Here is a 13,831-nt window from a genome sequence, read left to right on the forward strand (position 1 = left end):
AAGGTAACACAGTTTATAGTCTAAGTATATAGTATATAAGTCTAATGCAGTGAGGGCCAAAGTGCAAATGTACTATGGAGTATTAGGGCCACATTGAGGGGAAAAACATCTGAGATTTACAGAATAAAGTCATAACTTTACGAGAAAAAAAGTCGTAATATTACGAGAATAAAGTCATAATTTAACAAGAAAAAATCGTAACATTACAAGAATAAAGTCATAACTTTATGAGAAAAATTTGTAATATTACGAGAATAAAGTCTTAGTTTAACGAGAAAAATTATTCTTATAATATTACAACTTTTTTTCTCATAAACCTATGACTTTATTCTAATAATATTATGACTTTATTCTAATAATATTATGACTTTATTCTTGAAATCTCAGATTTATTTATTTTCCTCAATGTGGCCCTAATACTCCGTCGTACCATAGACCTACAACAATGATAGATAAAAATAAAAACATAAACAAAAAACAGTTATTCATTTCCATGTTTACAGATCCACAGAGAGCCACTGGAGAGGAGCTACAGAGCCTCGTGAGGCTCCTGAGCAGCAGGTTGCTAAGAGACCCCTGACCTAGACCACTACCGAAACCACGGTGCTTTCCGCCTGAGTAGCAACTCTCGCGAGATTACGAAACAGCAAGGCAAGGCAGAGAGAAAATGGAAGGCTGTGCTAGCTAGCTAGCCGAGCGAAATCCATTAAAAAACCGGAAACTAATCATTTATATCCAAGGTATGCTTTCTGTATTCCTTACAGTGTTCACCTACAAGCTTTTAGTTATTGTGTCGGAAGCGTTGGAGACAGTTATCGTCGCAGAGTGTCGCATTTATTAGCAGGTAGCATAGCAACTAGCAGCTAACGTTAGCTAAACTGGGTGCAAGAGAACAATGTCGTCTCTACTCTCTGCAGGATTAACCCTAAAGAACAAAGGGCGTTTCGTTTTCTGCAGCTTTCACAGCCGACTGAGATCTGGTAGTGACATTAGTAAAGGCTGTTGTTTGGTTTCTGTTCTGCTATGTGAGTGTAAATGTAGATTACCCTCATAATCATCACTCCTGTTGACGAGTCTTTGCACAAAAGCACCACCTTGCACCAGACATTTAATGTGAATTAGACACAACCCTGGAAACAAGCATATTTTATTATGTGTTCCCTTGTTAAATATCGTTAAAATGCACACATTTGATATGGTACATGTGTTGTTAAAGCAGTGTAAACATGTGGACAGCTAGTCTTTACATTCCTCTACTCTCTCTAATGAAGATGTGAAACAGGTCTGCAGATGTAAGGAAGTGTTGTCACATGTCAAATTGGTTGGGCCCAATGTCAGTATTATTGTTATTAACTTGATCAAACCCAATTGTTTCACCTTTCCTGTCTTCATCTGTAAAATGGGTTAAATTAAACCCCCAAATAGACTTATATTCAAAGTTCTTATTGGCACAAAAAGTACAATGAAGCAGCACAACTATAAAGAAGTCAGTGTTTTACATGTTGAAAACAGTGTTATCCTAGACCCGTATTCCCTAACCACCCCCTGTTCCTCTTTTTAGTGATGGAGTTAATGTGGTACACACAGAAAGTTTGGTAATGTACACATGGAATTACATTGAATATCCCAGAGAAGGGAAAACAAATAAGTAAATAAATAGATGGATAAAATAAATAACAATAATAATAGTAAATAGATCGGAAAGGAGTATATATACCTACACACACCTATATATACCCATATACTATACATATGTATACATACACACATAAATAATAATAAAGCTGTAACACATAAACCAAAATAAAAAGTTGCTGACACTCAGGCTGCCATGAAGGACTATTGAAATCTGTAGACTGGCACAAGGATCCTATACGATATATAGAGTCCCCAAATAGACTTGATTGCATCCGGGACAAAGCCTATAGATGTGTGAACATACACTCAGTTGCTCAGTAGTTAAAAAGAAAATGCAGTTGAATACAACATCCCTGCAGTAAATCTTACGTTCATATGTAACTGTTTGTTGTGATTTTGAATTATTAGAAACACCTCTCAGCAGAAACAGTTTAGACAAAAACTGAACATTTAACCTGTATGAAGATATGATGTTTTGCAGGGCTGTTTTTTATTAAAATGGCCCTAATGAACTTGCAATTAAGTGCATTTGTACATGTGTTAGAGGTATGAGTTTTTATCTGCCTTCTCACACAGCGGCAGATATTTGTAATCGAGTTAAATTGTTTTGGTACGTGTTTGTTGCTTATTATTGACTCATAATCTGATGTGGATGCTTTGGTGTATTTCCCCTCCCCAATTAACCCAGGTGCAAAGAGAGACAAGTGGAATGACACTTTGCACGTCCTGAAAATTAGGTTTTGGCAGCCATCTGCTTATTGTTTGCAGAGGTACCTTTTTATCCACATTTAGCTCTCATCCAACTTGTCCGATAGTTAATATTCCTTCATGCTTGTGTACTAACAAATGATATCTTCTGTGTTTTGACAGACCTGTTACCTGTGGGTGTCAGTATGGACCCACTTGAAGATAACAGCGTCACTGATGGTAATAATTCAGGTAAAACAGATTCTATGAGTTGCTTAAATGGGCACACTGCCGCTATAGATGAACATGAAAGAGATTTATTTTTGTTATCTATGTTTGTTCCCATCTTTCTATAGAGGACCAGCAGAGCCAGTCAGAAGGGGAGTCGAGTGTTAGGCCGACCATGTCTCAGGTTAAAAAGTCCTGGGGCTTCAGGCGGACAACCATCGCTAAAAGGGAGTTCTTGGATGAAATCGGAGAACTAACCCACAGTCCTCCACTTGTACGCAGAGGCAGAGGTCGTCGAGCCAACCAGACACCCCAGCCTGCTCCAGAAAGCCCCCAGAGAGCTCCTCGTGCAACTAGGAGTGTCCTAGAAGAGCTCGAGTGGTCTGCCCCATCATCACCTGTGTCAGAGGAGGGCCAGCCGGCCTCAGAGGCTTCTGCAGGAGGAAGCCTCGACCCCAGTTTATGGCAAGATTTTGGGTCTGCCTTCCACACTGCTTTCTCACTGCTCGGCGGGAATGAGGGCTTGTCAATGGATATGTCAGATGTACTGGCAGTCCCTGACATTTTGGAAGCCACTGATGCCATCGAGGCCCCTCCTATAGACGTTATAGAAGATACTGAGGTGTCTGATAATATTCAATCTGCTGATGACATGGAGATCTCGCAGCCTGTTGCTCCTGACAATGTGGCAGGAGGGGAAATCGATGATGTGGTGTTGATTTCTAGTCAAGAAGAGGACAGTGATGAAATGACTCTGATACAGATTAAGGAGCAGCTGGCGTCTAAAGGCATGCAGGGAGACACAAGAGGTAGAGGGGGGAGAGGTGGAAGAGGAAAGGCCAGAGGAAGGGGGAGAGGCAGAGGAAGAGGCAGGGGAAGAGGTAGAGGAAGGGGCAGAGGGAGGGGCAGGGCAGCTGCGCTTCAATCAAGCATTGTAGATGATGAAGACAGCGCTGATGAGGTGGTGTTTGTTAATCCAGCTGAACAGCAGCAGCTGCAAGAGGAGGAAAAAGATCCACACGGCCCTGCTCAAATAGAGATATCATCTACTAACTCTGACATCAGTCTGAGTCCTGCTCAGCAATCAAGCTCAGACTGCATAGTCATAGACACTGATTTAGACCAGATTACTGATGTGACTCCTGGCCAGTATGATGATGCACCAGAGGAGGAGGAGGTGGAGGTGGAGGAGGAGAGGAAGAAAGACGAAAATGTAGGAGTGTGTTCAGGCACATCAGACACAGATGGCTCTGACAACAATGCTCTATACTGCATCTGTCGACAAAAACAAGGTAAAAGGTATGTACTCATTTCTGGTAACAGGATCTCTTGGGCTTTGGAGGTTTGCATATCTCAACCATCTGTCCGTTTCACTTCCTGATCACTGCTTTTTTTTGTTGTTGCTGCTTCTAGGTTCATGATCTGCTGTGACAGTTGCCAGGACTGGTTCCATGGCGACTGTGTTGGTATCAGTGAGATACAGGGCCGTAAAATGGAGAAGCAAGGGCAAGACTACATCTGCCCCCCTTGCATTACAAAGAAGCAGATCCAACTACAACCGGAGCCTCAGCCAGAGAGTGAGTTGAGCTTTCCTGGATGCTTGATGCTAAGTCCACCTGGTGAAGAACAAGAGGGGCATGAGGAGCAGCAACATCTCAAGGTTAGAATTTCATTTTGGTTGCCAATGATGGTTTATTATCCTTAGTCACAACAAAATATAAATTGCTTTTCAACTTGTTGGTAGGCTTTCCTGGTGTTACCAAAGGGGTAACACCAATGGGGTATTATTCGAATGATAATCGAATAATTCCCAGTGATTTTCGAATAGTATTTTTGCTTGGAATGCACATCCCTACTCTGTACGGAGTCTCAGCACAGAGCAGCAGGAGTCAGATTTCACACACACGGGACGAGAGAGAGTTGACAGACAGGACGATGGCGAAGGATTTGTTGTCAAAGCGAAAAGCAAAAGCGCTTATTTGGCAAAATTTTGGATTTAAACCCAATGCTGTAAGGGAACCATAGCGTTAATGAGGCATTCGCTGTGCGTGCAGCGGCGTTGTGTCGCTGGGTGGAAACCTGCGGCCCTGCAGCGAGACACAGCCAACCAGTTAAAGATCAAAGTAAGCACATTACAGATATTGAGCGTCATATTTTCTTTTAAAATGTCGGGTGTAATCGATAACACCAGTGTTGTCACAAGTTTAATAAAAATTAAAAAAATTCTGGCAGCAGCAGGTAGTTCTTATGTTGACAGAAAATATGCGATAAATAATCACAGTATTATATTTGTATCATTAGTCATTAGCTGATTTGCATGAGCAGTTTGGTGTTGGGGTCTAAGATGAGATTCTGTTTTCAGGAGACTGTATTGGTGGTGGAGGAGGAGGAGGAGGCTCCTGTGATGAAGCCAGAGCCTGAGCCTGAAGTTGAGATGGAGACAGACAGCTCTTTTCCTCAGTGCATTGGACCCGAGTGCTTCAAACAAGCCCTAACAGACTCTGTTTACTGTGGCACTGACTGCATCCTGCAGCACGCTGCCTTCACTATGAAGACTCTCTCTGGTCCTAAGGTGCCCAAGCCCAGAGGACGGCCACCGAAAAAAGCCAGACCCAATGCAAAGGTAAGTCATTCCAACATGGTGGCTGAGAAATTCAGAGAGAAATTTAGAAAAGTGTAGAGGAAAGGCAATATGTTTTCTTGTTGGGTCTTTTCTACAGTTTCTGTCTGGTTTTAATTTGTATTTCATAATATGAAGTATCTTGACTTTTGACCTGTTTTAAATATTTTCATTGCAGGGTCAGAGGTTGGGTAGGATGTCTAAGAGATTAGCAGGAAAAGCTGAGGAGGAGGTGAAGGAAGATGACGGAGGGCAGGAGGAGGCTGCATCTCCCTTAGCCTGCGACCCCAGTCTCACAGAAGTTCAAGCCCCTTCCATGCCATCACCTCAGGTTTACACAGCGTGTATGTACCATTCGCTACTCATACACATTCAGATCACACAGCAGTTTACACACCATGCACAAAGTGCCTCTTCGGGCATTACTGATTTTCCTTCCTCTTTGAATCGTGGCACTAAGTAACACAATCACTCACACACTTGGACGCCTACATACTCTCTCTCGGGGATGACTGATAAGTAGCAGGGGTCAGCAGTGGGTAAGTATGTTCACTTTTATAGTTTCTTTGTTGATTTCTAAATGCCCAAAATGTGCTGAAACAGTCTTGACTAGTCAGGATTCCAGTATTCCACTAAACACAAACTGATTTAAACCAGTCTCATAACTAGTTTAACTGGTAACTGCAACACAGAGCGACTGTGTGTTGGGCAGTGCTGGGCAGGCAGGGTGCTTTACCGCGTCTTAGGTATCAGTGTATTGAAACACTGCTTCAATGTTCATTTTGTCTGACTTTGCAAAGGTCTCTTGCAAAGTCAAAAGGTTCTCACTGAAGAATATGTGCTGCAGAACATGACAGTCACTGAATGATGAAGATGAAGCTTTAGTTGGTAAACAGGAAGGCTTGACACATCAATGCTTTTGGCAACAGTCTTTTATTTTGGAAGCCTCGTACTGTGAAAAGCTGTCGGCCTTTGACAGCATGAAGAATACTTTACCGTCAAGGTTAAGGGTGAGTTCTCACCATAACCTGCACTGCACATAAAACACACAGTATGACTTTTTACATGTTCAGCTTATGCCAAGTTCACACTACACGATCTTTCACCAGGAGGAATCTCTCATGAGTATGTCTGGTGTCCAAACTACATTTTGTCACAAAAACACACGCGAGAAGTGACATGGTAAATTACATAACACCTTGCGCGTAGTAATGCTTGTTGATGTTGTCATTGGCACACACATTCACAAAAGAGCCTGTTTCCACACTTCACTATTTATCTATTTTCCTCTAGGTGCAACAACAACTTTGGTGTGTGTTGCAGATGCAACACATTGCACACACAGTTACAGGCGACCCCTCCACCAGGTTTCCACTCAAATCGTGACTCGCGCCCTCATTGGATGCAACTCCCCGACAGGTCCACATATTTAGCCCGCTAGATATCTGCGATGCATTGGCGAGCCTCTCGGCACGCATTTTTGAATAGTTAACACACATAGTTCAAGCGGCGATTTGCGAGTGCGGAGCCAGCGTCGATTTGCCTCTGATCGGGGCTATTGTCGGGGAAAATAAGGGCTAAAGTCGTGTAGTGTGAACTAGGCATTAGAGCCAACAGGAAGATGCTCACATTTACACAACATTGCTCATCATTTGAAATATTGAACCACATAATCACACAACAAAAATCAGATACTCAAATGTTTGAAATCCTTAACTCCCATCACAGATTTGTAAGATATCTGAAGATATCGTTTGATAATTCTTTTTTTGATCCAACTGCTGTTTTGAAAACTAATTGTAGACTATAATTTGGTTTAGGGATTATTGAAATGTAATCCAATACTAAAGTGTGCACTGCATATCTGGCCAAAAGGGCTTTGCCAAGTGCTGGAAAGATGGCCAGACAAAGAAAAACTTTGCACACTAGGATCAGCATACTGCATTTTATTCATCTATTTATAATAAGAGCTACAGCACTCAACATGTCTTGCTCACAGCCACCCCCCACATCAAACCTTTCACTACTCTTCAGTACCACTGAATGCATTGGTTTTGTGTGAAGCCTGCATAAAGATGTCGTAGGGCCACAATGTCGGCAAGCACACCGCCTCTTTAAACCATATGCTTTTCTCAAAGACCCCGATGTCTAAACACCAGCGGTTTCTTCAGAACAGAGCACTTATTAGTAGTCTTATGCCTCTATCGGGCAACATTTTTTTTTTTTTTTTGCAGTTGCATAAAACGTTCAGTAATTAAAATTGGACCAATTGCTGCACTTATTCCACAAAATGCATAGCATTTACAACTTTTCAACTCTACACTTTTACAACTCTTTCTCTGTCGCGCTCGAACAACTTTTCATGTATCAGGGAAAACTTACAACATGCTGCAACTTAAAGTGCCTTATCCATCAACACACACTCCTGGACCAGTCGTTGCATTGCACAGACACACCATATTAGCTTGGGATAGGATTCTGAATGAATAGGGACGGGACAGCTGGTATGGAGGAGGAGGAGGAGTTGACTTCCTGCTGCTGAAGAGACGCAGAGGGGACTGGAGGATTCATCAATGCGGATGCTAGAATGAGGTTCCACCTGGAGTTCACCAAACAGCGAATAGGAGACAGTTCCATGAAGATGATTTCGAAGTGTCAGCTGGCCTCCATCAGAAAAATCCTGCCTTCATCTGAGCCTCTGAGAAAAGACCTCACCCTCCTGCAAATGAAGAAAGCTCACAGTTCACCACACCTGCATACAAACTCCACAGATGAAGGATAGGCAACAGAGTGTGGGTAGAGAGGTTAAATACCCCTACTCGGGTCATATTAAGTCACATTTAGTTCTGTTAATATGTAGAAAATAACGGTACAGCTACAACCATGCTCCTGATATTCTGAACTCCCTACCCCTTTCGTTTTTGCTTACACAGTCACATATGCATTCATACTTCTCTATATACACAAACTGACTGCATCTCTGTTTTCTCACTAAACAAATCTTTTCTGCGGTTTCCTTTTGAGCCCTGACCCGGGGTCAGCTTCTTCGCCATTTTTCTCGACCTTTACTACTACTGTAGTGTGGAATTACAAATTTGAACAACAGCAGTTTAACCTTACATTCACAAGTACATGTTACAAACAAAATGAAACAATATAAAGGTACATACAGCAGACAGTAGGTATGCTGTTTGTGTTATAGTTAAGAATCAGCTTTATTAGCCAGGTATGTGTACTGTACACATGAGGAATTCAACCCCGGTTTTAATTTGCTCTAAATGTACTTGCACACGGTTCCAAGACCAATTTAAAAGAAGATAGACAGACATACAGATAAAAACAAGGACTACAAAGTTGAGCACAGATTAAAAAATAAATATCTTACTATTAATACAACTATTATGTAAATACAAGTAGGAGGAAATATATAGAGTTTGACAATTATTAGCAGACAGATGCCAGAATATACTGGGATAATACAACACACAGATTTCTGCATTACTAACTATTAAGTTTAGGTTTAAAGGCGTTAATACCAGTAGCCACATTTCTTATGCTGAATTCACACCAGGCAGCAGAAAAGTGTAATTACACTTTTCCAGGGCCCGTAAGCGTGTTCATGTGTTTCAGGCGGGAAGACATTTTTTGTAACATAGTTCAACACGTCACAGGATCTGTTTACTGATGTGTTGCGGGTCCTCTCTGGCCTCACTTCGCTGTCAAAAGTCAAACTTTTCCCAACTTTTGTTTGGCCGCACTTTGCCGCAAGATCAGAGAACCGCAGCTCTCTGAGCTACATACATTGACATTGTATGGCAGCTCGCTGCAGGCCGCACTCAATCTCTCATTCTAGGCTGGAAGCTTAAAACTCAAAACTGCCTTGTATATAAAAGTGAGTGAGTCGAGCTTTACTGTTAGCAGATAAATTGACCGTTAGGAGCCTGTTTCATGAAGCAGGAGGCCTGCGTTGATTGTCCTCTTCCAGGTTTTAGCCAGTACAGCGATCCAGCTAACTTCATAATCCTGCTTTGTGAAGCCGGTCCCTTATTCACCAAAAAATAAATCACATTGATCAGCACTAATCAACTAATAATTATTAATTCAGTTTTTCAAACAAATTGCCTTTGAAATCTTTCTGCTGCTACACCAATACAATGTGGGTGAAAGAAAATTGTGTTACTCAAAGCATTCAAAAACGTAACGGCATAATGTATTTGCAATGTCCTGGTTAGTTTGGATAATCCACACACAGCGCTGTTAATTGTTTTCTTTGCAACTTCCTTCTAAAAAGAGAGTAGTTCCAATGAAATGTCTTTTTCTCCAGTGATGTGATGTGATTCACCACTTTCGTATTGAGGCAGTGGCAGAACTTTAGAAATCAAAACATCGGCACATAAAAACATGTATTGCTAGAAGGCAAGGCAAAGGGAGAAAATATTCATTTGTTTAATGTCATTTGGGTAAACTTCCTGACACTTCCTGAAACTCCAATTTCTTTGCCTGCATTTGATAAATCAAAGTAGGTTCAAGAGTGAGAGTGAAGGTGTGTCCACAGCCATTTCAGTTGGACTGTTTTTTTTGATCAACATATTAAGATGTTAGGAACTTTAATTAATTTAAAATAAATCACTACATTACAATAAAATATAAAACAATAAGAGGAAAACTACTACATTTTCTTCAATGATAAATCCATTTACAGTAGCTGTCCAGCAGTCTATCTTGATGGTCACCTGTTGCATCCACCTCTGCTTGACGCCTCATGGAGCCAATGAGTCTCTGAATGTGCAGCTGACCGAGCTGCTTGCCCTTTGCAGGCAGAGGTCACGTCTCCAGCTGTTGTGTTGCAGGGCGTCTCACAGGTTCACATTGGGGTTGAGGTCAGGAGATGCAGCCTGAGACGGCATCTGCCAACCAGCAGTCCTCAGGGCAGGTGTGGCCTGGTGAACAGAGCTGTTGTCCTGAGGTGTTGCCACACGTGATGATTTGCGGCACCATTTTCATCTCTGCGACACATGACATCATGGATCTCAGGAAACTAAGTGTGGCCTTTTATCAGAGTGACCTGAACTTTAAATTACGGCCTTTATGAATATGATAGGAGTGGATATCGCTCCTGCTGGACAAAGTGATCCTCAGTGTGAACGTCGAGTTGCAAGTCTTGGTGTGTCACTGTATTGCTGGTCGGAGCTGAAGTCAAATCTCTTTTTCATCAGTATAAAACATTATTTCCACATCGCCTCCGAGAACAAATTTCCTTAATTTGTTAGATGTTTAAAGTGACTTTTGCACTTTGCCAAAATATTACTTGAAATAATCCATCCAACGAAAAGAATGCAAAGCGAAGCCTAAAAAACCAAACCAGTTACTGTTTGGTTAAAGAAGATGATGATGGGCAGATGGGTTTTGATATTGAATTTACTACCAGATAGTTTGCATTTTTGCTCATACACTTCATGGACCAATAAGCAAAGTGTTTGCTTGCTAACACTCAGTCTGTGGGGGCGAAGTTTCCTTCAGTGGTGACCATGTTTCAGTTTCCCCACCTGTGTTTTTTGACTTTCACTATTAGTGAGGGATGTGGATAACCGACTACAGATCAAATTAAGCAACTTCACCATTCAACGAACACTGTGGATAAGCAATACACTACGGTCAAAGTGTTCATTTTGTTTTCATTTAGTATTTTAACAGGTTTATAATAGGAGGATATAGTGGGATAAAATGTCCTTAGTTAGTCATCCTCATTGAGGGTGGAAGATGGATTACAAAACCGCCAGTCGTGACTTTAAGTCATTCCTTTGTAACGTATCAAAAGCCTCATTTGTTCCTGTATGGAAAATATATCAGGAAAACACAACTTGTCTTAGAACATAAAAAAAAAAAAAATACTCTTTTAATCTTAAATCACATACTTCAGTGCTTAGTCTGAAGTTATAGAAACACATAGCTATCACTTTTTTAAGATCACTTCTCCAGTATCCAAGAAAGTTTAACGTACTTTGAAAGATGTGAATGGTCATTTTGTTGAAACATTTGGGAATGAAAGTTTTTTTTTTAGCTTGTTTCTACATTATGACACACAAGATGAAAACTAACATAAAGATCATACCCCACTGACGCATGTTATATTGAGTTATTCAGGAACTAAAGCCATGGACAAAGTAAAAGTATGTTTCCGTCTTAATGGTTCAAAGTAATGCTCTCTGTACCACTGGGAAGCTGTGCAACAATGAGACGTCACACATATGAAGTTCAGCAACTTACACGTGTCTCAAGATGTTTGGAGTACCAGTAGGGCCAGTGAGAAGGTTTCACTTTCACACATGCATACATTTGCAGCAACAGAAATTGCCATTACATTGCTTTTAAAGTCAGAAACAATAAAGAACAGACGATCCTGTTCCAAAAAACACTCAGGAGCAGTGACACAACCTACTGTGTCATTGTTGAGCAACTCCTACTTCTTGTATTTTTGTATTTATTTTGGGGCATTTGGTGCCTTTATTATAGATAGTAGAGAGATGCAACAAAGGTCCCCGTGTGGACCTGAGCCGTGGAAGTTGTGGTTCATGGGGTCACAGGTGCGCCCCTGTTGCCTAACCTTTGTGGTCAAGTACACACTGCTCTTGATAGATAGACCCATTTTCATTCACATCTTCACATCTTGAGGTCACAGGTCAAGGGACTCCATGTGAAAATAGCCATGCCAGTTTTTTTTTTCAGATTAGATTTTGTAGTTTCATATGATATCCGTACCTTCATTCTAGCTTTAAAATCGAACATGCTACAGCCTTTGAAGGACAGTAAAGTCGGGTCTCGGGGTTAGAAGATTTGATCAGATGACTAAGACAAATCGACAGATAACTGATATTCAACTCATTTATTGAACGTTGCACAATAATCACGTATTTATCAGTTTTGAGCTAAGGAGTTAGGTTGCTCTCTTCTGCTCTGAACTGTCGGTGGGAGTTGCTGTTGCAAAGAGCAACTTCTTTCTGCTTCGTTGTCTTCCCCCTCTGCCTTTAGCTGAAATCCTATTGGTTGTTGGCAGAAAACTTGAGTCTTATTTGGTGTCATTCAAGAAAAAAACACGCTATGAAACCCAGGGACGCTGGAAGTCGATCAGTTGGGGGATGCTGAGAGAAAGTCAGTTTATATAATGAGGTCATATTAAATGCTTGCTATAATTTGAATGGCCAGAAACATTTATATTTAATATTTAGCCACATTTGACACACATTTTTACGTTTCCCCCGGGGTTTTTAGAGGGCTTAGGTGCAGTAGTTGGAGAATGGGGGGGTTTGGAGGTCCTCCCCCAAGAAAAAGTATTTCTACTTAAAACTATGCAGTTTTACACCATCTTGGACCATTATTATTAACATTTCATTCTTTTCGCAATGTTTGCCATGTAACATCATATTCTGTAAATCAAAAGAGCAGATTCAGAAAATTTAACATTTTTATCAGTATCGTTGCACATTGGTAAAGACAGTTGTGCCCTGCCATTCTAACAGAATGACTGGTAGATGATTCACTGTCATTGGCGATATTATGTACTGCTTTTGCAGGACGTGAACATTGCATCGATAAATTACAGCACCCTCTTTCTCACCTCTCGTCCCGTGCGTCTGGCTTGTCCGGATGCTCTCTGGATGCTCTACGCGCTGCAATGGCAGAGAAACCCCAGATTTTAGAAAAGCAAACTTGAACATCAACATACTGTATGTCGAAGCAGCCACAGTAACACAGTCAACAACACGGAGCATGAGAACTGAGGAAGGGAGGAGGGAGTGAGGCAGGGTGACCCATAACCAAGTCATAGTTTATAATAATGCATTCACACAGGAGACGAGCGAGGATCTACCGATGCACATTCACCCCGCGGAGGTTCATATGAGACAGTATAAAACCTGATTTAACAATATATATATATTTTTGATTTCCATTGCAGTTAAACAATAGGCCCATGAAAAAAAACGGGGTGCTACAGCACCCCTACTTCTAGCATCTCTGATGAAACCAAATGTCTTTGAAGTCACTGGAAGGGACGTCTTCAGTCTTCCCATCATGGAAAATTTTAAACCAACCAACAGGACCATTGAATGAATATTTTCCCAAATAATAACAAATTAAATAGCAAATTCTCTATCATTACAGAAGCCCACAAGTAGCAGTTGTTACTTTCAAATACTCAAAACTGCATATGTGCATGCACATAACATACTAGCGTTTTACATATGTGTGATGGCAGGGTGATGAATTGTATCCGGTGAAATCATTAGACAGGATCTGAGCGAAGTCAGAAAGACTGATACACTCATATGATGCTTTAATGGTTTGGTGTGAAGTCCTGTCAGGCTCCACTCAGTGAAGATCTACACAAACATTTGTCATTGTGATATATTCAATGGGATGTCAGAATTACTAAAACCTCAGATATTACACTATTAGTCATATGTTAAGCCCTTTCGCTTGGTAGTGACAGAAAATGTCTCATTGAATTTATTCTTGATTTAAATCATTTCTTTCTTACTGTCAATGCATTCCTTCAAAGAGTGTACAGTTTAGTTTCTGTTGAGTGCAGCGTGACCACATGATGTAGTGTAACTGACACGGGAAAGGCATGTGATTTCTGTTGATTGGTTTCGGTGTTTA

At 41.1% G+C, this 13,831-nt stretch overlaps 1 protein-coding gene across 4 annotated transcripts in view; it reads left to right on the forward strand.

Moving 5' to 3' along the window:
• Nucleotides 1-606: 606 nt before the first annotated feature.
• The window catches only part of LOC141772615 (uncharacterized), a 35,301-nt gene continuing 22,076 nt past the window's right edge, over nucleotides 607-13,831 (forward strand). The window contains exons 1-7 of one of the 4 annotated variants that reach the window (XM_074643793.1): nucleotides 607-740; nucleotides 2,327-2,408; nucleotides 2,509-2,577; nucleotides 2,682-3,852; nucleotides 3,967-4,213; nucleotides 4,916-5,176; nucleotides 5,352-5,517. In XM_074643793.1, the coding sequence (XP_074499894.1) occupies nucleotides 2,532-2,577; nucleotides 2,682-3,852; nucleotides 3,967-4,213; nucleotides 4,916-5,176; nucleotides 5,352-5,517 (1,891 nt within the window). In that variant the 5' untranslated portion in view covers nucleotides 607-740; nucleotides 2,327-2,408; nucleotides 2,509-2,531. The remainder of the gene's footprint in view (nucleotides 741-2,326; nucleotides 2,409-2,508; nucleotides 2,578-2,681; nucleotides 3,853-3,966; nucleotides 4,214-4,915; nucleotides 5,177-5,351; nucleotides 5,518-13,831) is intronic. The other 3 variants (XM_074643795.1, XM_074643794.1, XM_074643796.1) reach the window with 3 other exon arrangements.

This window comes from Sebastes fasciatus, chromosome 8, assembly GCF_043250625.1.
Source record: "Sebastes fasciatus isolate fSebFas1 chromosome 8, fSebFas1.pri, whole genome shotgun sequence".
NCBI classification, from domain to species: Eukaryota; Metazoa; Chordata; class Actinopteri; order Perciformes; family Sebastidae; genus Sebastes; species Sebastes fasciatus.